General features: G+C 42.0%; 1 protein-coding gene across 4 annotated transcripts in view; it reads right to left on the minus strand.

Annotated features, from left to right (window-relative positions):
• Positions 1-23,520, minus strand: part of iqsec2b (IQ motif and Sec7 domain ArfGEF 2b) — a 335,147-nt gene that overhangs the window by 108,039 nt on the left and 203,588 nt on the right. Inside the window, exon 1 of one of the 4 annotated variants that reach the window (XM_039774840.1) lies at positions 2,042-2,365. The exons of the other annotated variants lie outside the window; for them this stretch is intronic. Within the exon in view, the coding sequence (XP_039630774.1) occupies positions 2,042-2,127 (86 nt within the window). The 5' untranslated portion in view covers positions 2,128-2,365. Of the gene's footprint in view, positions 1-2,041; positions 2,366-23,520 lie in introns of those variants that run through there. 4 annotated transcript variants of the gene reach the window in all.

Raw genomic sequence — 23,520 nt, forward strand, 5'->3', positions numbered from 1 at the left:
ATCTGCACTACTTCATTTGCACTTGATGTCACAGTCTATTAAACCTCAGAGGCATGTATTTAAAGCATTTAATCCTGAAGGCTAAATCTCTATCAGGTAATTATCAAACACTAGGTGATGCAAATGTAGATTCAAAGGTAGAACAACATTAACTGAAATTAAAAGACAAAAGAAAGACATGGAGAAGGCATTAGAACCTTGTGTACTAAAAATTGACAGCACCTAGAATTTATAAGACATACAATCTGTGTACATACGTATATTACCAAAACAACTTAATGGAGTTAAGAGTGGGGGGGTGCTAGAACCTATCCTGGCAGCAATCGATGCAAGGTAGAAAACAACCTTGAACAGGATGCCAATCCAGGGCATGTACATGCACACACCCACGCCAGGACCGATTTAGCATTACTAGTTGTTATGTAGGAGTAAAACACCATGAAGACATGAGAAGAACATGCAAATTCCACACAGAAAATCTCCTGGTACAGAAATGCTGAATGCTGGATCCATGAGGCAGACGTTCTAAGCACTTCTCTTCCATACTACTGTACATCAGCCAACAGTAAATCTAAATTTATGAGCAGCATGTGCTATATTGCTTTACTATCACTAAACATTTTTAGACAGTTTTCTCAGTACTCATCTACATAAAGGATCAAACTACACAAAAGGTCCCCCCGTGTGAAAAGAGCTTTGAGTAGTGTGAAAAACGCTATATAAATGTAAAGAATTATTATTATTAAAGTATGGCTGCTGTTAAAATATATCTCCTCCCATTAAAATATCCGGTACAGTATGCATCTGAAACAGAAACAAAGCACCATAAGAACAGGGCTGCTATACTCACTCATTCACTCCCTCCCACCCTCCCTCCATCCTGTCCACTTGTCCTGGGTGAGTGTTGCGCTGACAGCTGAACAGAACAGACCAACCTATACTTTGGAAATGTCTTCAGGGACCCACAGGGAACTCCCAGGTACTCTAAACCCACCATAAAATTATAATCTCTCTGGTGTGTCCTGGTTCATTTCCCTGTAGGAATAATGCCAAAGGAGGAGAATCTTGCAAGTTTGGGACTTTGTGACAAATCTAGGTTTATACACTGGAATCTAATTCACTGTTTGTAAGTTAAGATTCCCCATAACAGAATACTGTACCTACTATGTAGTGATATGCAGCCTTTATTGACTTATGTTCATATTTTCATCCTGTTACCTCATGTTTTGTTTTTCTGTCAGTTTCTTTTAGCATTTTTAGCATTGTATATGGGCAATGATAGATTTATACCATTAGAGTGGAATTCAACCTATGAATCAGTCACTTTTTACTGGGCTCTCAGAAGTTACCCAAGTTACCTACAATTCTTCACATCCAAACTATTTTGTCTACTTGCCACTCTCTTAATGGCTGAATTGTGGGCTTCTACACCCAGGACACGAGAAAGACTAGACACCCATATAAAGGCTATATCTACCCAGCATTACCTCTGACACAGTGTTATTACCAACAGTGAGAAAAGTGCTATATAAATGAAATCATGTATTATTTTTATCAGAAAAGACATATTAGCCAGCACTGACATTTACCACCCATAAAAATCAGTTTCTGACACACATTATTCTTGAAGTAGTCAGACCTGAAGCACCCTTTCATGGAGAATTTTTATGTCAACCTTGCAACCTCTGGAACACAACATGGAAATATAATCTCTGACATACTTGAGCCTGTCTCTTTAGGAACCATAGACAGATACAAATGACCTTTAGACTTTTTAGTTATACATCAATGGCATACAGTTTCAGCATGTAGATATTAGCGCAGGGACCTGACACTGCAATAGATACAGTGAAAAGCTCTATCCACTTACAATTATCCTGGAACTCATTATCCTTAAAGGCATGAGCCATGGCACATGGGAAATAATCATTGGTGTTACCTACACTAATGGTCAATAACAACAGCTCAAATGGTCACCAAGAAAGTAATTAGTCCCCTGCCCTCCCAACCTTTGAGAAAGGAAGTGATGTCATTTATTTACCCGGCAGAGGATAACTTGCGCAGGAGGATCCATAAGAAGTAGCAGCTGCAGTGGAAATTCTGAAAAAATGACCAGATTCCCACCATCCTGAAGCCATGGGCCTTGAAGCTTTTCTCTTCCTTATGCCAAGTATTCTTTTTTTCTCTTACAAATTCCTGTTTGCTGCCAATTCACACTACATTGTATCAAGATGTCTTCGTTCAGCCCTCCTCTCCTCCAGTCTCTCCCCAGGCAACACTGACATGTTCATGGTATTAAGAAATCAGACAAGTAACCAGCTCTCTGTCACACTTTTGCATTAGCCGGTCATTCCGTTCCCTGAATCAGAGCACTTCCTTGTACCCAACAGGTTTATGCAGTTTGTGTGTGTGTGCTCTTTGAAAGCACACACACACACGCTCGTGCGCGTGCTCATGCTCATACAGACAGAGCTACAGTCCCAAGCACACCCTCCTCCCCTTCTAGTTCACACCAGTACAGGTGCTTTCTGAGCGCAGATTCCCTCCCTCTCTCCACCTCTCTCTCTCTCTCTCTCTCGCTCTATACTTCTTTCACTCTCCCTTGAGAAATGTCCTCTATCACAAAACCATCTTGTAGCAGTTTAACTCCTTGCCCACTGTGAAAAAAATGACAGAAATTCCAGTTTTGCATGTTGTTCTGACAACCTGCCGATCCTCAATCACTCATCCAAGCCTTATAATCTTTTATTAATTTCCCAGAGCCATTTGTCTGCTCCAATGGGCCTATGTAAATTAAGACAGTCAGCCTCTTCATTGTATTCTAAAATGTTTTACTCTGCAGACTGCATTACACACCCACTGAATGAATGCCCGTGTTTTTATGTCTGTGTGTATTTCAAAGGCTCGTGCCAGCTGTGACACCTTAAATAATTTCATGTTTATACAATCTACGATCTAATACAAGTCTCAGAACTGCATGTGACCACTCTAATTCATTTGATTACACAGTGCAATCTAGATTATAAAGTGTCACAGCTCTTGGGGAGTGGCCTTGAAGTCTGTGTATGCTGCTGTCTATGCAGTTTATATATGTTCTGTGTTTTTTTGTTTTTTTTTAATGTTTTCTCAGTTTTCCTCTCACATCCTAAAAACAGTGTTTTACCAAGAAGAGCAACTATCTTTAAAAAAGGAGTATGTCATTTGTTTATTTGTCTAAGTGGCAAAAAATTGAATATGCAAACTAAAAGTAAGATTAAGCTTTAAGAATGTCCGGGCAAACTTTTTGTGATGGGGAAAACCAATAATTATATCCAAGTCAATGTTTTAATTAGGGACTTAAACCACTTTATCAAACAAAATCTTCAAGCCTTTCTTGACAGAATTGTCATTTATTTGCTAAGGGTGGGAAAGAGCAGAACTATTACAGTGGGTTTTAAACTTAGCCCTAGGCATGCCATGATTGCAAGTTTGTGTTTGTTGTTTCACAATCAGTTAGACATTTTACCTCAAATGGATCTAATTTTTTAAGTATGTGGCTTTTTTTTATTCTTCTCTTATTCTGTAGCAGGAGCTTCATAAGAAATTAAAAAATATTCACATTTGGCTATAGTTTTAAATTTATAACTCTATTTTGTCATATTAATATTATATGTAATATTAATGCACCTTTTTCACCTTTTCCAGTGTATCCTGGACTCGGTAAATGTTGCCCTATTGGATCTTGCCATCAGTGAACCCCTAATCTTTCAATAGTACCTAAAGGGCTGAATCTCTCAGTTAGGTTTCATGCTGTCTGGAAGCCTGGTTCCATTCTTACCAGTTAGTGACCAGGGGCCTCATGCATAAAGCCGTGCATAGAATTCACACTCTAACATGGCGTACAGACAAAAGCAGAAATGTGCTTACGCACATAAAAATCCAGATGCATAAATCTGTGCGTTCACCAATTACCACATTCTTCCGCTCCATAAATCCCGGTCAGCAAGAAAAGTAACACACGTGTACGCGCCTGGTGTCTCGCCCTGTCTCTTCCCAGAATTACGCCTCTTTGAATATGCAAATCAATACAAATAGCCCTTAAGCTCAGCATTCTGTGAAAAGGCAATGGCAAAAGCACAGGGGGAAATAGAAGAATTTCAGCGAATACCAAGTGGAGGCAAGGATAAGCGTACTATTTGTTGGTTTAAACAGTGGTATAAACAACAAAAGGAAGTTGATTGAGTGACATAGAGTGTCGGAGAAACTCGAAAGCTCAAGTTCACAAAGTCGCACAGTGCCCGAAATAAAAACGATGTCAGATGTCAAAGTCACCGTGAAAAAGCAAGTTGTAGCCCACCGTCTGAGTGTCATATGAAAGCTTATTAGGGTACAGAGAAAAAAATAGGCACACAGTAGGAAAAAAAGCACAAAATGTCAACTTTAATCTCCAAATTTCCACTTTAATCACATAGTTTATTTTATCATTAAAGTAGAATATCGTAAATTTAATTTTAAAATCGTTTAATTTACTAGTTTCTCAAATCCCATTGTAACTAAAGTAGCACGTTAAATGCTTTGCTTTGTATTTGATCTTCTATGTGCTCTATGTGTGTGAATCACTACGTGCTTCTTAAACCGGCTTTCTCTTCCCCTGACTGGACACAAAATCCATTACACTCGTGATGTTACAGCTCTCTGAATAATTAAAATACTGAGATGTATACTTGATATCATTTTCATGATGATAGGAGTTAAAGCATGTTATTAAGCATGGGAACACGGTGGCACAGTGATTGTGCGCGACCTTCGATGAAATAATCTATTGCAGCAGTACTGTCTCTTTCAAACGTACTAACCCCGAATTCCTGTCCTTACTTTTCTTTCTCCAAATACCCAAAGCCACACAATCAGCTGTGTAATAGATGTTAAGCCATCTGTAAGCTTAGAATGCCAATTCTTCAAAACTTTTAAGGAACATTGAAATATCTTCGTAGTACATGTTTAATTATTCTATCCATCCAGTGTCACGCCAGTCCCAGCAAGCATACAGTGCGAGGCAGGAACAATCCGTGAACGGAGCGCCAGATCCTTGCTAGTGCAGTGATACTGTGTCCTCACATGTTTAATTATTGACAATATTGATTATTTAAATAAAGTTAAAAGTTTTATCTGTATAATATAATAAACATATTTTGCTGCATTTCATCTTAAAAATGATATCTTCATCATATGTAAATAACGTGCTTTATAAAGTAGTTCAGGTTGTGCAATATTATAAATGTAGTACAAGTTTACAGTAAGGTGATTGTACTAATAAGTTCAAACAGTTCTACAAGGAGCACTTGATAGACTGATTGAGTGCGTTTATAGTTCTTGGGATGAAACTGTTTCTGAACCGTAAAGTCCGTACAGGAAAGGTTTTGAAGCATTTGCCGTGTGAGAGCAGTTCAAATAGGCAGCATGGCTGAGGCAGCGTGTGCTTGATGTTGTATACATACAAATAATTCTCTTTCTGATCAGCTACTCTGAGTGGTGCAGTGAGAGTAATATGGAAAAAGATGATCCGCTGTGGCAACCCCTAACGGAAGCAGCTGAAAGAAGAAGAAGAGGGTGCAGTGAAAGTAACAACACTAAAGCAGCTATGGTATTTGGAATAGTTTGACCATTCTGTGGACCATTATATTGTTACAGGTTAATTACAATCAAATGCATTAAACTAATAAACAATATGCGGTTAATTTCAGTGTATTTATAAAGCCGCATCAGGGATGTGGATCTAAAAAGGAATGGGTAACCACACAGGAACAGTAGCACTGCTTTGACGCTGGGTGCCGCCAGTCTGCAAAACCGAGCGCAGAACTTGCATACGCCAGGGTCTAAGCTACCGTGGAAATGTGCGTGGCTTTACGCCAGGTTTAGGTTTTATACATCGCGATTTGAACGTGGAAACAGGCTTACGCAACATTTTTGTGCGTACACACCGTTTATATATGAGGTCCCCGCTCTTTATTTGTTTTCTGCGATAATGAACTGTTTTGTTTCTCTTTTTCTTCCTTGCAAGGGTGGGCCTGGCTGTTTTGCACTAGAATGTTGACTACCATACTTCTCCACTACCACAGTGGGGTTTCATTCTCTTTTAGCCCCCATTGAGACTGAATGTCACTGTCTTGTGCCACTTTTTCCTTACTATCCACCTCTTTCACCACTGCACAACCCAAACCTTCTATATATACTGTGTCCTTAGTTTTATTTCTTAAGCAGGCTTTTTGCTTAAATGTTCCACTTTAAACTCACTAAAACACATGGTAAACATTTTGGTTTTGTTTTCTTTATTAGCTTTAGAAGTTCCGCTCATCGTATGCTTTTGCATAAATCAAACTTAAATCAAGACAATCTATAAACCCACACAATCATACCTAAGCTATCTTCATTACGTGCAAGCACTTAACAAAACCAGTGCAATACCAAAAGCCTATCATGAATATTGAACAAGCTGACTTGTCAAAGTGGTCACTGGTATATGAAAACAGCCCTTTGTGAGCAAAGCCTTCTTCAGAGTAGTCATATATAAGGACTGTCAACAGATCCAGCAGACTAAAAAATGAGCGTATGATTCTTATGGACACTAAAAGCAGAAATGTACCATGAAGATTCCTTTTAACTAAGCTAGTACTTTATAAAGCTGACAAGAACTTAAATTAAGAGCGGACCCTTTTATTAAAAAGTCATGTAATTAATTTCAACCCCTGTAAAACAAGTGAATATTGTTAGATGAGTCGAATGAACATATAAATTCATCAAACCTGAAGTACTCCTTACAGTAGGGTCACTTAATGTGCAAAACTGGTCTTCTTATACTAACTGCACTATGCTGTTCAATTAAATTTATTCCACTTGCACAATAAAACTTACAATCATAAGTCAATTACAACAGTCATTTTATAATCATAAATAAAGAAGTAAGAAATAACAACATGAGTAGTGTTTAATTTTTCAGGCTAAACTGCACATCTATTCACTGTAACGTAAGTGAGCACTTGCTTTGACAAACATGTATTACAGTTTGCCCAGTATATTTAGTAGTGGCCCTGTAACATAGTGCCCGCACTGCATAATTAGTAATTAGAGTGATCTCTTGTGTTGCACATAATCTTTTGTCTTCCATGAATCACAGGAATTAGCACTGGCAATTTGAATTGCCTTGTATAAGAGAAAATGGTAACAGTGCCTATGTGTATTAGTAGCTTTGTAAACTTCAGTAAGCTACTGTAAGTTATCTCAGGCACAGCAGTCAAATATATGAGAGGGCATGTAATCCATTGTGGCCTATATAATTCATTCATCCATTCATTGTTTGTAATCCAGGGTACTTCCATAATGAAAGAAATCAGAGTTGTCACTTGCAGGAAGGTTATATAATCTGGACTGTACTATATAACCACAGGATTGCAGTGGACTTTACCTTTCTTGGCTGCATCAGACACATGGCAGGCACCAGCAATGGATGGATGCCAGTGCATTGTGGAGGATACTGACATACACACTTACATTCAAGTAATTTGGCATTTCCAATGAACATAACACACAAATCAAAAGAATGTGGGAGAAAATTTGAAATACCCAGAAGAAAATCTAGGCAGACATGGGAGGAATATGTAGACTCCAATATACATTAAATCAGCTGGTACAGCAAGTGACCTGGAAGTTGTTTTGTACTCATGGGAGCTATTGTGAGCATTGTACCTCTTTGTATGTGTAATGAAGTTATTATAACAAAAACTACATTATGTCAAGCACTAGTAGTGCTGCAAACATTGTGACAGTAATATGTTAAAGGTCTTAAGGCCTCATCTGTAACCACTTCATGTTTTTCAGTGCTATCTGATTGTGTGTGCTGGAAGTTGATTACTGCTATGCTGGCTTTACAATTCACTGAAGACTTTGCATTGGTCTCCATGCTTCATTTTATCCTTTTCCACATAGTAAAGAACAGTATCATATTAAGACAATAAAATGTAATGTTAAGACAGAGTAAAACAATAAATGAAATCAATCACTGCAATCCTACTAAAGGGGCAGTTCTGGAACATACTTTTGGGACAGTTCTGTATCTTGTATGTCATATGAGTTATGAGTAAACTCAACAAAATGCCATTTAAATAATGTTCTATCTTGAAACCGACAAAGGCAGAGTTTTAAGACCAGGAGAAAAAGATATAGTCAAACATTTGCACCAAGGTCGTTATCAAAAAGACAATACCAATATTTTGTAAACACTCAATTCTATCCAGAGGTCAAACTCTAGAAACAAGGCTAACAGCAATATTAACCAGAATGCGCCAAAACAAAATAAATCACATATAAGGTTCTGTTAATCCAAACTCATATAGATTGAGTCTGTACGCGATGGTTTAAGTACTGTTGCACTGATGATTTCAGAAACTGCACACTCCCAGAGGATCATGGGAATGCTGCCATAGCAACAAAGCACGCTGAAGGATAGCGTTGCCCAAAAGGGTCACCGAAAAATTAATAAAATACAAGGGATGTTCAAAATGTTTCCGCACTTTTTTTTTTTTTTTAACTCTATTTACTAAGAATTTCAAAAACAAATTACATCAGTTTTCTACATCTTCCTTTGCAAAGCAATTTTTCCAGACACTGAACACTCTCAGACACAACCAGTTACTACTCCTACTGCCTTCACTGTTTGCAACGAAAATATAAAAGTGAGGAAACTTTTTGAACATCACTTGTATTAAAACAAACAGTCAATCATGAAAAATAATGCTTGGGCAGTGCAGGGAATGAATAGCAAAAACAGAGACAAAGTTTAATATTTCAAAGCTGTGCCCTAAACAGAAGCCTCCTAGTCTACCTAATCTGGTACAGTACTGTTTGCAGCTCAATTACCAGGGTAAGATGGCCAACAAACCTCATCCATATACTGAATAGTCACAAGCTTGTCTATATTATCTCTCTCTGTTATTATCGTCAGAGTGGTAGCCCGGAGGCTAGGGATCTGTGCAATCAGAAGGTTGCTGGTTTGAATCCTGCAAAAGCCAGAAGTGACTCTGCTCCATTGGGCAATTGAGCAAGGCCCTTAACCTGCAATTGCTTCGGCCTGGGTATGCTGTTAATCTGCATCCAGCCCTAAAAGCAGGTCCTCCAATTTAAAAGGAAAACTTGGGGGTTGGTGGCAGGATTAGCATTCCAGCCTCCATAAAAACTCACACTGTTCCAGGTGTTTCGTTGTGTGGAGGGTGTAGCAATGCGTTATCAGTGCATGCTCCCAACCTCCTCCTCTGTTATTATGACCCTTGAGCATCCCTTCTACTGCAGTACTGTATCTCTCTTTCCTTACCTGACTTCTTTCCCAAGTGTACTCCTCCTTGCTTTGTTCATTCAGCTGTTGTCATGAGTTTACAGGAATTCTGCCTTTAGCTCCAACTTCTTTCTTTTCTTTATTCCTTACTTTTATTGTAATCTTTGATTTAATTATTGTATCCCTTTAAGTTGTTAATTGCTTACGCCCTTTCCAGTTAAGATTAGACCCAAAAGAAGCAAGACATCCAATTTTGACTCATTTTCAGATGCTACTACTGACACCAGCCTCAGTTCTTTCCTTCTTTCCTGAGGCACTGGATCTTTGCCTTTCTGTTGTTTAAAAATTATGAATAATATATTTGTCTCTTGGACATCAGGTTTAGATTTGGTTTTCATATTTTTGTTTTGTATCTTCTGTTTCAGTCACACTTTATGTGTCACATTTATTTGTGAAATTGCAGTCTGGCTTCCGCACTGGGCATAGTACTGAAACGGCACTATCTATCTAAATGACATTCTGATACTGTATTTTCTGATAAAGAAAATTCCACTGTAATTACGTTGTTAGACTGAAGTGCAGAGTTTGACACCATTGACCATTCTGTTTTTATAGGCTGGAAAATGACATTGGGCTTACAGGCAATGTCCTTGCCTGGTTTATCCGATACTTACAGAAATGCGCTGACAGTACTCCTTCATTATTAGAAGAGAGATATACTATCCCACAAGGCTCAGTACTGGGACTTTACTGTTTTCATTTTACATGCTTCCATTGGGATCTATCATTAGAAAACATAATGTTAATTTTCACTCATATGCAGATGACACCCAGTTAGTTATACCTATCTTTTAGGTCAAATTACATTTCTCCATTTACGTTTACGTTTGTCCTTAATTAGATGTGTTAGTGAATTAAAGGAGTGGATGGAAGAGATCTACTTGTCTTTAACACTAGAATTACCAGAGCCTACGAAAAAACTCATAGATCCGTCCCACCTTAAATCGCTTCTTAAAACCGTTCTCACCTCTCCACCAGCCTCCTTTGTCCTGTAAATGTGCCGATAAAAACAAACTGCAAGCAGCCGGCTATTCCATCCCCCCACCGACTCAGAACGTGCACGAAATTCTCCAAGCTCATGCCTCGATTATCTGGGAGTGAAGTGGAGTTTTAGAGTGGAAATAATAGATTATTATTTGGAACACACGCATTTCATGTGTGTTCTGAACCCTCATCGTCACACATGGTTGTTAATGTAATTGTTTTGTCATTGATATGAGTGTTGTTCTCATATCTATCTATCTATCTATCTATCTATCTATATATATATATATATATATATATATATATATATATATATATGTTGTTCTCATATCTATCTATATATATATATCTCTATCTATCTATATATATATATATACCCGCGCTTGGCAGCGAGAAGTAGTGTGTTAAAGAAGGAAAGAGAAAGAAAAGGAAACATTTTGAAAATAACGTAACATGATTGTCAATGTAATTGTTTTGTCATTGATATGAGTGTTGTTCTCATATCTATCTATCTATCTATATATATATATATATATATATATGTTGTTCATATCTATCTATCTATATATATCTCTATCTATCTATATATATATATATACCCGCTTAGCAGCGAGAAGTAGTGTGTTAAAGAAGGAAAGAGAAAGAAAAGGAAACATTTTGAAAATAACGTAACATGATTGTCAATGTAATTGTTTTGTCACTGTTATGAGTGTCGCTGTGATATATATATATAGCAAAATACCCAAGGCATAGTGATGTCATGTGTTAAAGAAGTTATGAAAAGAAAAGGAAACATTTTAAAATAATGTAACATGATTGTCAAAGTAATTGTTTTGTGTATTTGGCAGCGTCACAAAGTTGTTTTCGTAGCTGCATCAGAAAATGTACCACCACGCCTGACACGCCTCCTTTTACTGTTTTCTCACAGCTTGATTGCTGCTGTCATATATACACACACACACACACACACATATACATACATATATATATATATATATATATATATATATACATATTGTCACGCGACGCAGTAGGAGGTCATGGATTGATTCGATAACACCTGGGAAACCATTCGCCAGGGAATGGTGGGGTATTAACTTTCTCCCTCTGCTTCCTCGTAGAAAGAAAGACCTTCCTGCACCATAGGCCTGGATTGACCGCAGTGCGGTACTTCCGCCCTTCCTCCGCCATCTTGCCCTGACGTCATCCTTCCCATCCTCCCTTGCGGTCCTTCCCAGCATTCCTCCACTTCCGCTCCTCCCCAATAAAATGGCGGCGCCAGGAGTCGGCGCGCATTATGAACTGTTTGTTTATAATTTTGACCGTTTTTTGCTGTGTACAATATACGGGGCGGAAACCCCAACCCTTGCTGTCTCCTCGGTCCTTACATCTGGCGTAGTCGGCAGGATAGAGAGATCCCGGAATGACGGAGGGACAGGACCTCAACACGGTGCTGCAGGCCATGAATGACCAGCTCCAGGCGCTGCAGCTTGCGCAAGCCGCCACCACCCGGGAGCTGGAGGCCACGAAGGCCAGGTTAGTGGAAGCCCAACGGGCGAGACCAGACCCGCCCAGGCAGCCGCCTCATCCTACCCATGGGCCCTTCGGAGGGCGTGCCTACCTGGGCATGTTTGAGAGGACGGCCACCCGGACGAGTGGCAGCGGTCAGTGGCGTCCATCCTGGCGCCATACCTGAAGGACCAGCGCTGCGGGCCTATTATGACCTCCCTGAGGAGGAGGGCGCTAATTACGACCTCCTCAAGCCCGAAATACTGGCCCGCTACGGCATTAGCCGGGCCAGCAGGCGGCGAATGGCGGAACTGGGTCTTTGACCTGAAAAGCCGCTTCGCGCCCAGGCGTTGAGTTCTGGGGCAAGATGGGCGCTGGCTACGGCCAGAGGGACCCGGCGGGCGGAAAGTGGTCGGCGGGTGGCCTGTGAAGGCCTGGTCAATCGCGATGCCCAGTTCCCTCGCCCAGCAGGTCCGGGACACGCCTATCAGAACATGTCGGGCCTCCTCGACGCCCTGGAGCGCCAGTTGGCGGTCCTCCGACTTGGGGGTCAGAAAAGCCTGCTCGCGGGAACCGGCAGGGACGGGCGGCCACCCCCGAGCCCCCTCGACGCTGCAGAAGCGCCAGCCAGAGCCAGAGAGAGGCCGGGTCCGCCGCGCTGTTTCAAGTGTGGCGAGACCGGTCACCTGCTGCCAAACTGCCCCATCACATCGCCCGGAGCCTATGGACTGCAGCTGGACATCGCGGAGAGGTATTGTACCCGCCGCATCCCTTGGCGAGTCGAACACGGGAGTGGTGTTGCTAAATGGGCACGCCGTGGTGGCTTTGTTTGATTCCGCAGCAACATTACCATTGTTGCTCGCCGTTTTGTCTTACCGCAACAGTGGTTAAAACAGCATTTGTTGGTCACCTGTGTGCATGGGGGGACTAGGTCATATCGTTCCGCTCACTGCTATGTCACCTGGAAGGGGGAACCAATCCAAATGACGGTCGCTGTGTTACCTGACCCCCTTCCCAGTGATTTTGGGACAAGACTGGTCTAAAAGAATCAGCGGTAAGCCATTCGCCGCCCCCGGGCCTCGTTGGATCTTGTTATGAGGGGAAAAGGCACCCCTCCCGCGGCCTCCACGCCGTGCACAAGGGCAGGCCCTATGGGCGCTGGTGTCTCGGGGACCTTTCGTGGCTACGGACCTTGACCCGAAGATTCCGCGGAGAAGGGACTAGCCAGGAACTCTTCCCGGCCCAGGCCCCAAGACCCTCTCGCGCCTGGACCATCAATTTCGGTCCACGCCGGCCTCCTTTAAGAGGGAGCAGTGGAATGATGACTCCCCGCGCTTTGCCCGAATGCGTCGTTCTGCCTAACAGCTCAACAGCGGACGGATCCACACCGCGGAACCCTTCTTTGTCCTTGAGAATGATCTGTTGTACCGAGTGGCTACCCATGAGGGCGAGGTGCGGAAGTTGTTGCTAATTCCGCGTACCTTCCGGCGGGAGATATGCGAGTTGGCACATGCTCACCTCCTAGGCGCCCACCTCGGGCCGAAAAACACTGGAGAGGATTAAGCCCGCTTTTACTGGCCTGGGATCAATGAGGAGGTCCGCGGTTCTGTCAATCCTGTCCGAGTGCCAGACCCGCCAGATTCCTAGGAGGGACCGTGCTCCTCTAGTCCCTATTCCCCTCGTGGACATCCCCTTTGAAAGGATAGGGGTCGATTTGGTGGGACCCTGGAGCCCTCAACCCGTGGCCACAAGTATATCCTAGTCATGGTGGACTATGCCACCCGGTACCCAGAGGCGGTTCCCCTGCGCCCGCTAATACTAAAAGCATCGCACGGAACTGGTTAATTTGTTTCACGCGTGGGCATACCCAAGGAGGTCCTCACGGACCAGGGTACGCCCTTCACTTCGGATACGTTCAAGGAGGTAGCCAAATTACTGCAGATAAAGCACCTGAAAGCGTCAGTCTATCACCCGCAAACTGACGGGTTGGTGAGAACGTTTAATCAGACGCTTAAGCAGATGCTCCGCAAGGTAGTCAGCGGGACGGCAGGAACTGGGACCAGCTCCTCCCGCCGTGCTTTTGCCTACCGGGAGGTACCCCAGGCCTCTACAGGCTTCTCCCATTTGAATTACTATACGGCGACAACCCCGGGAATCCTCGACATCCTAAAAGAAGGCTGGGAGGCCGAGGCTCTTCCCTCCTCTAACATTTTGAGTACGAGCAACGCGCCGACCGACTCACAAAGATCAGGCCCCTCCTAAAAGAGCACGTGACTCGTGCGCAAGCAGCGCAGGCCCGGTGTTACAACCGCAACTCCGTCCTCAGGGAGTTCCGCCCGGGGGACCGAGTTATGGTGCTCGCCCCGACCTCCCACTTCGAAGCTGCTCGCCACTGGCAAGGGCCTTACGAGGTTAAGGAGAGAAAGGACTGCGTCGACTATTTGGTGAAACAGCCCAATCGTCGACCGAGTGAGAGGATCTATCATGTCAACCTGTTAAAGCCCTGAGAGATAGAGAGGAGCTCCCAGCTCCCATAGGTCACTCTCCCTTTCGCAAGCACAACTGCCCTTAACCTCGGCGAAGAGCTGACCCCAAGCAGCGGCAGGAGTTAGCCCAAACACTCCGAGCCATCCCGAGGTAGTGAGCGAGTCACCCGCCGGACCGCTGATTGAGCCACGATATAGTCACGGAGCCCGGGTAATCGTCCGGGAGAGGCCCTACCGACTCCCGGAGGCAAAACGCGCAGAGGTCGAACTGGAGGTGAAACGTATGTTGGACATGGACATAATTGAAGAGAGCCATAGTCCCTGGTCCAGCCCTATTGTCCTCGTCTCCAAGCCAGACGGCTCCTGGAGGTTCTGTAATGACTTTAGACGCCTGAATCAGATCTCCAAGTTCGATGCCTACCCCATGCCCCGCATTGACGACCTCCTTGAGCGGCTGGGGACGGCTCGTATCTGACTACCCTTGACATGACAAAGGGTATTGGCAAATTCCTTTAACGGCATCCGCAAAGGAGAAAACGGCCTTTAGCACACCTAGCGGGCACTGGCAGTAAAAGGTCCTCCCATTTGGGCTGCACGGGCCCCGCGACCTTCCAACGCCTGGTAGATAGAGTGCTGAAGCCCCACCAGTCCTATAGTGCCGCCTACCTGGATGACGTTGTCATCTATTCCGCACCTGGGAGGAGCATCTACTGCAGGTCGCAGCTGTCCTCCGAACACTGGCTAAAGCCGCCTCCGCATAAACCCCGGAAGTGTTTTTGGATTAAAGGAGGCCAAATATTTAGGCTACCTCGTGGGACAAGGACAGGTGCGCCACAGAGCTCCAAAGTTAAAGACATCTTAGAATGGCCCCGTCCGAATACCAAGAAACAGGTGCAGGCTTTCTTGGGGCTTGCGGGTTACTACCGCCGGTTTGTTCCCCGTTTCTCCGAAAGAGCAGCACCCTTGACTGACCTGACAAAAAAGGGCGCTCCCTATACGTGGTGTGGACCGACAAAGCAGAACACGCGCTCAGTGACCTAAAGAAGGCCCTAACGCCGGCACCTGTGTTACGGACGCCCGACTTTGGGCTCCCGTTTATTCTCCAGACCGACGCTTCGGACACAGGCCTGGGCGCCGTGCTGAGCCAAAGTGTCGATGGTGCTGAGCACCCTGTGATGTACCTTAGCGGAAACTGATGGACCGGGAGACCCGTGCGCTGCAGTGGAGAGGGAGGCCTTGGCCATTAAGTGGGCAGTGACCCACCTCCGTTACTACCTGCTGGGTGCGAATTCGCTCTGGTGACTGATCACGCTGCACTTCAGTGGATGTCCCTACACAAAGAGTCGAATCCGCGGGTCACCAGGTGGTTCCTGGACTTACAGCCGTATAAGTTCACTGTCACTTATCGGCGGGCACCCTTCAGGCCAATGCCGATGCCCTCTCTCGTATTCACGACCTCTCGGTTAGGTCCGCCCGACCTGACGGTCCTGGGCTAAGGGGGGGATCGTGGTCACGCACGCGCGAGTAGGAGGCCGCGGATTGATTCGATAACACCTGGGAAACCATTCGCCGCCAGGGAATGGTGGGGTATTAACTTTCTCCCTCTGCTTCCTCGTAGAAAGAAAGACCTTCCTGCACCATAGGCTTGGATTGACCGCAGCGCGTACTTCCGCCCTTCCTCCGCCATCTTGCCCTGACGTCATCCTTCCCATCCTCCCTTGCGGTCCTTCCCAGCATTCCTCCACTTCCGGCTCCACCCCAATAAAATGGCCGCGACGCCAGGAGTCGGCGTCGCGCATTATGAACTGTTTTGTTTATAATTTTGACCGGTTTTTTTTGCTGTGTACAATATACGGGGCCGGAAACCCCAACCCTTATTGCTGTCTCCTCGGTCCTTCACAATATATACACATACATATCTTCATATCTACATATCTATATACATATCTACATATACACATATATATATATACATACATACCTATCTACATCATATATACACACACATACATACATACACACACACAAATTATATATATGTGTGTATGTATGTGTGTGTGTGTGTATAGGTTTGGTCACTGCAAAGGGTCAGTGCAAGGGAAAAATAATAAATTATAGTCTATAAGTTATTAAACAGTAAAACATTAACGTTTTAAGAAGTACAGGTACATTGAAATTACATTTTCTATGTGAACGTTCAAATTTGTGCCTGTGGTAATGTGCCTTACCGGCATTTAAAGAAAATTAGTTTTGTGTCCTCTGCAGTGTTAAGAGAGAAAGGCTTTGGTTTGGAATAAAAGGAAAAAAGGTGTAAAGAAAGGAAAGTTGCCTTTTTCTTTTATATAGTACAGAAGATGTGTTCACTGACGTCATGATCGCCTTTTGGGGACAGTCGCGGTGGGTCTTGTGTAGACTGGTGAGACGTCCCTGCCATTAATCGGCTGTGATGGCATTGTCAGTCCTCCACTCCTGTGCGTGTCTTCATAATCCGAGCTGAGGACCTCATAATCGTATACGTGCAAAAGAAAGTGTGAATCGCCTTAATATTATTTTGCCGTGGTGTAGAAAAGGGGTCCCGTGTTTGCACTTGTCTGGACTATAGCGCAGGGGGAGGATGAAAAAAATTAAAAGTGCTCACTTTGACTTAAGGCAGAAGCGCAGTCAGCGCCTCAAAGGCGGCACAGCTATGCACGCTGGCTGCTCGACTTTTGCTGGGCAGGATACCCCAGTTTTTGCAGACACGATCATGATATCAAAAGTCTCAGCGCTCTTTGGAGGTCATTCATATATACATATAGCAAAATACCCACGCCTCGCAGCGGAGAACTAGTGTGTTAAAGAAGTAATGAAAAAGAAAAGGAAACATTTTAATAATAACGTAACATGATTGACATTGTCATGAGTGTTGCTGTCATATATATGCCTGCCTAAATAAGTCACCCTCGCTTTGCTCTTACTTTTTACCGTTCATTTAATCATGGCTAGTGGCGGAAAAATTATAAAATGGAAGGAGGATGGCTTTACCAAAACAATTATTGATGGCGAATCGATTATTCATAAAGCTTGAATTGGTGATCTGTTTTTCTGTGTTAACCTCATATTTTTTCATACTTCTTCTCAAACTAAGGAGGTACGAGGGTAAAATGAATCGGGATGCGCTGATCAATGTAATCGGTGTACCAGGAAATCATGCATTGACAAAAGCTCCCCTTGCTTGTAATGCAAAGTGTGATTAAATGCATTATTTTTAACGCGTTATGGAGCACATGCATCGAAGCTTCTCAGCTGTGCGTGTGCTAAGAACAGGAAAGATTTTAAAAATAACGTAACACGATTGTCAATGTGACCTTTTGTAAGTAGTGCCTGGAGGATTCAGTGTGGAGAAACTCTAGAGACAGTGTGTGTATTAACTTGTGGATTTTTCTGTGAGTATTTGGTGGCAGTCTGACGAAGTTGCTTCGGAAGACGGCGTTAGCCGCAGAGCTCAGCTCAGAGCGAAATGAGGTGAATGGGAGGGGATATGATGACGTGACTCCCCCACCCGCCTTAACTGTCAATCCCCCACAAACACAGTCTCTCGGAATTTGCATAAGCACACCCCTTCACCTACAATTTTAACTTAGTTACAAAGTGATCAAAACTCTTGTTTATATCCTGCCCCTCTCATTAAACTTGTATCCCGTCATTACCTGTGGGCATGTGAAACGCCAGGGTAGCCTGTCTATGAACTTAATTTAAAGTTTAGGTTTACACCTTGCTTTCTTTCCGAGGTAGCAGCACTCATGAATATGGTAGTAAGTCACTCGCTCGCTTCTTATTGTTTCGCTGCCTTCTCAATTATATAATGCATGTTTTAAGTGCTTTTTGGAGGTCTTCATGGTTTTCACACTGCGCTGACAGTCAGTTCACGCGTGATTACGTGGGAGGCGTGATGATGTCACACAAACTCCCCCACGTCTTTCCAGCTCAACTCTATTACAGTTAATGGAGAAAAATACCTTCCAGTTATGACCATTAGGCGTAGAATTTCGAAATGAAACCTGCCCAACTTTTGTAAGTAAGCTGTAAGGAATGAGCCTGCCAAATTTCAGCCTTCTACCTACACGGGAAGTTGGAGAATTAGTGATGAGTCAGTGAGTGAGTGAGTGAGTGAGTGAGTGAGTGAGGGCTTTGCCTTTTATTAGTATAGATAGGAGCTTCCCTGTCTGCCTATCATATAGTGCCTTTCTTTCCTACCTATCTATATATCTATCACCTTAGCTGTTTTTTTTATATATCTATTATACAGTGCCTTCCCTGTTTATTTATATATCTAGTGCCTTCTCTGCCTGTCTGTCTGTCTGATTGCATATAGTGCTGAACATACTGCTCTGTACTATTCTGTCCTCTGCATGTCCTGGAGTACAAAAGAAACACCACCATACAGCAACATGTGCGAACTGGCAAGATCGGGGAAAAAACACATGGTCACTGATTACAAACCGCAAGATGAATTAAAGAGACAATATATGTGAAAACATCATCGCACAGTACATGCAATATTATTTGAAAACGAACAGCATCAGATCGGGTTTGAATATGCGCCCGATCTGACGCTGTTCATTTTCAAATAATATTGCATGTACTGTGCGTTGAAACTGCTGCACTGAATAAGCTGACTCCTTCTGTAACAGCGTCAGCGTGTATTCAAACCTGATCTGAAGCTGTCCGTTTACAAATAATATTGCATGTACTGAAGTATTTTAGAATAAAAACATACATTTGATTTCAGTCAGTCTGTAAGAGCCAGTGTAAATGCATGATAATTGTAAAGGTTAGCTTTTTTTTTTTAATTCAGTTCCATTCTCTCAGTCGCGTTCACGATCCCCCCCTCACCCCCTCGCTATAGCTCGAATGTGATTTATTTGGAGACGCGCTATACTCGAATGTTATTTATATAGGGAAGAAAGTACAATGTCAGGAGCTCATTCAGTGTAATAGGAACCATAGCACAGAGAGATGTGTACACTGCAACAAGTACACATGTCGTGAATATAGGAAGGGTGTGTGGGAATTGTTAATATTTGAATGGTATGATTTTATATAGCACGGATCGGAAATCAGCAGTTCTTAGCATTGCACCACGCAAGCTGTCGTATCAACCACCTTTAACTTGCTTTATTTTTTATTCACTTACAGTCTAGAATAAAAGTGCACTTGTTTTGTTATACTTGTACACCAACATATGTTCCTGTGTTTGAGCGACACGGGCATGCTCAAAATAGACGTGTAATGCCACGAAAAGTGCACGCAGGCACTTCAGTTCGCAAGCATTGGTACGAGAATGTAGTCACAAGTACGCTGCAGAGCTATAGCGCGTCTTTATGTGAAAACAGCCGTGTCAGATGGGGGGTAGGGAACGATCCTGAACACGACTGAGAGAATGAAAAGTGAATAAAAAAAAAAACTAACCTTTACAAGTATCATAAATTACACTGGCTGTTACACACTGAAATCAAATGTATGTTTTAATTCTAAAATAATAAGAATAAGAGCAGTTTACTTCTCAAAACTGAATAGTGAGGGATCGAACTCATGACCTTCTGAATACTAATCAGCGGCTGATATCATTACACTACTGTGTCACTTGTTGTAAGTATGTTTCAATGTGGCATGCTAAGGCGGCTTTTTTCTGCAGTTATATTTTTGAATAAAAGCATACTTGTTCTGTTATATTTGTACCTTTTGTGAAAGTGTTTGATATTTGGACTTCAGGCTTCATACATTATATAGTTTATGCCTACATTTTGTCATTTACTACTACAATATGAAAAATGTTTCATTTTTAAAATGTGTTTACACGGATTACTGTAGAAACGGAACACACGTGAAATACGTGTATTCCAAATAATAATCTATTATTTCCACTCTAAAACTCCACTTCACTCCCAGATAATCAATCAAGGCATGAGCTGGGAGAAGTTTGTGCACGTTCTAAGTCGTTGGGGGGATGGAATAGCTGGCTACTTGCAGCTTTTCTTTTATCAGCACATTTAGATTAACAAAAGACGCTGGAGGAGAGGTGAGAAAGGTTTTAAGAAGCGGTTTAAGGTGGGACGGACCTACGAGTTTTTTCAAAGGCTAAAGTAATTCTAGTTTTAAACACAGATAAAACAGATATCAATAATTGGAGGGAATGATACTGATCGCAATAATATTTTTTCATCATTTACTCAGCTGGAATGACCATTAGTTTTACTGAATCAGCCCGCAATCTAGGTGTTATATTTCACTATATATAGCATGTCATTAAAAGTGCACATCACAAAACTGTCCAAAACGTATTTCTTCCACCTTTAAAATGTTGGGAAATTAAAGCATTTTCTAACTATGTGCCATACTAAGAAATTAATTCATGCATTTATTGCTAGTGATTAACTACTGCATCTTTGTTGATAGTCATTACCACTAAAACATAAGCAATATGATAGTTATAATTTGTAATTAATGCTCGCCTATTCTGTTTCTCTTGTCCATACTCAAATGTGGTAATTGGTGCCACTGCTCTACTATTACTATTATACTATTGTGTTGTATTCCTAAGGTGGCAATGATAGATTGGCCATCTAAATCTGTGAAGAGGATTAATTCTGTTCTGTGTATTATACTGCATTTACCCCATTTTTGACGTCCAGTGCGTACCCAACCTACCTGGAAAGGGGACTCTCTCTGAATTACCTTTTCCAAGAATTTTCCATTTTTTCCATACACAGGTTTTTTTGCTAGTTTTTTGTTGTTTTCTTAGGCTCTTAGGTAGTCAAGGCTGGGGGCCTGTCAAAAACAGGGCCTGTTAAAGCCCACTGCACCATTCCTTGTGTGATTTTGGGCTATAAAAAATTGATTATTAATGTTGTTTGTTTTGGATTTTTCTGTTTTTGGTTCTCATTCCTTGTTTTTCTAGTTTTATTATTCTAAATTGCCTGAGTTTGTTCATTAGAATTTACTGCCCTTTCTTCTCAGTGTTTAGTGTCTTCCTGTTTTTTATTCTTTTGTTAATTTCCTGCAAGAGTTTTCTAAAATAAATATATTAGCTTATTTACATAGTTCTTGTTCTAGTTTTCTTTAAGAATTTTTCATTTTATGTCTTTGTATTTTTTTAATAAATTGGAAGTAATACATTATTAATTACTCACTTGGGTGTGTTTCTAGGGGTTACAACTTTTTTTGAGTTGAGGTTTTATACATTTGCCTTTCTCTGTGGGTTGCACTAGTTAAACTCAGACAAACATGTCTTACTTCCTTTTTTTTAATAAAGCATTTGAAATATCCATCTATTCATAACAATCTTTAAGATTTAAGAGAATTCTGAAAATATATCAGCAGAAGGCTAGTATTAGCTCTGCCTGAACAGGTGAACTAGACTTAACACATTAGAGCCTATTAGCTTTTTGATATATTGTTTCAAAGTTTAAGGAAATAAAAATGTTTACTCACTTAAGTCAATTTTGTCACAAGCTGCTTTGTAAAGATGACAAAGCCACATCTATATCACAAGTCTCACTCTGCCCTTTGTCATGATTTAGCCATTCCTAATCACCATAAACCCTGGTGAATTAAGTCAGCAAATACAGTTAAGAATGAAAGCATCTGAAGTTTCACCATGTTTTATTTTATGAAACTACTTTTGTTTTATTTAAACAAACCAAGTAAATGAGGAAGCCAAAATAACTGTCACTAGAGCCTAAGCATAACCAAAAACAGGATCCCAGTCATTTCAAGACCACCTGCAGAGGAAGGCAGGCTGTATTGTAGGCATGGAGCTGGACAGTTTGACATCCATAGCAGAGCGATGGGCACTTAGCAGGGTCCTGTCAATCATGGAGAATGCACTGCATCCACTGAACAGTATCATCTCCAGACAGAGGAGCAGCTTCAGCAACAGACTGCTGTCACTGTCCTGCTCCACTGACAGACTGAGGAGACTGTTCCTCCCTCACACTATGTGACTCTTCAGTTCCACCCGGGGGGTGGGGGTTTTGGTGGGTAAACATTATACAAAGTTATTGTTTGTTTTTACCTTTATCACTCTTTAATTTAATATTGGTTTTATCAGTATGCTGCTGCTGGAGTATATGAATTTCCCCTTGGGATTAATAAAGTATCTATCTATCTATCTATCTATCTATCTATCTATCTATCTATCTATCTATCTATCTATCTATCTATCTATCTATCTATCTAGCTATCTATCTATCTATCTATCATTGAAATATGGATGCCCACTATCCTTTTTCTCCATAACACAAAATTCAGCCCCCAGTAGACTATTAGACAGTTGGATAAATCCATTATTAAAATTTACTTTAATATATTCGTCAGTTGCTTGTTTTACTGGTCAGTGCATGAATTTAACCCTTGGGCAGTGGAGTCTCTGGAGAACTCAATTACATAGTCACAGGTTCAATTAGGAGGTAATTTACTAGGCCTTTGTTTACTGACTGCACCTTGAAAGTCTTCATAATAAGAGGACAACATTTTTATGGACTCAAATGGCCAACATGGGTAATATACTGTAGACTGATAGTATTATATCAACCTTAGTGACTTTTGCAGCCTGCTCTATTAATTATATGTAGATATTTACATTCACCTTGGGAATAAACTTTGTAACTGTTCTAACTCTGGAGGGTCATACGAATTCATGCAGTAAAGGACAAACTAGTTAGTGTGTGTTTTAATTCAGAGTTGCTAGTGTAGATTATCTTACATTGCTTGCATAATGAAGACTCATACATAAACATCCACACTTAAAATAGAAAAAGGAGTTCACGGACACAAAACCAAGAACCCCCAACCCTGCTTCACAAGCACATCCAGCCAATCCATTAGGCAACATACTGTAGGTATGGTAGTGCACCACCTCTACATCTACTCCCTGAGAAGTGACCAGACACAGAGGTTTTTTGGTGCAGTGAACGTTAATAACCAGTTCTTTAGTTTTGCTCATGTTAAGATGCAGACAATTCTCTGTCTCATCCCCCTTATCAATACACCCCATAAGTGCAGAGTCATCTGACTACACACAAGCCAAACGAGATACGACTACCGGTAAAAGGCTAGGCAGGGCAGGAAAAATAAAAAAAATTGTGCTCACACATGATAAAATAGGAACAATGTAGTGAGGTTTATTCATTTAAA

Source organism: Polypterus senegalus, chromosome 13, assembly GCF_016835505.1.
Source record: "Polypterus senegalus isolate Bchr_013 chromosome 13, ASM1683550v1, whole genome shotgun sequence".
Taxonomy (NCBI): Eukaryota; Metazoa; Chordata; class Cladistia; order Polypteriformes; family Polypteridae; genus Polypterus; species Polypterus senegalus.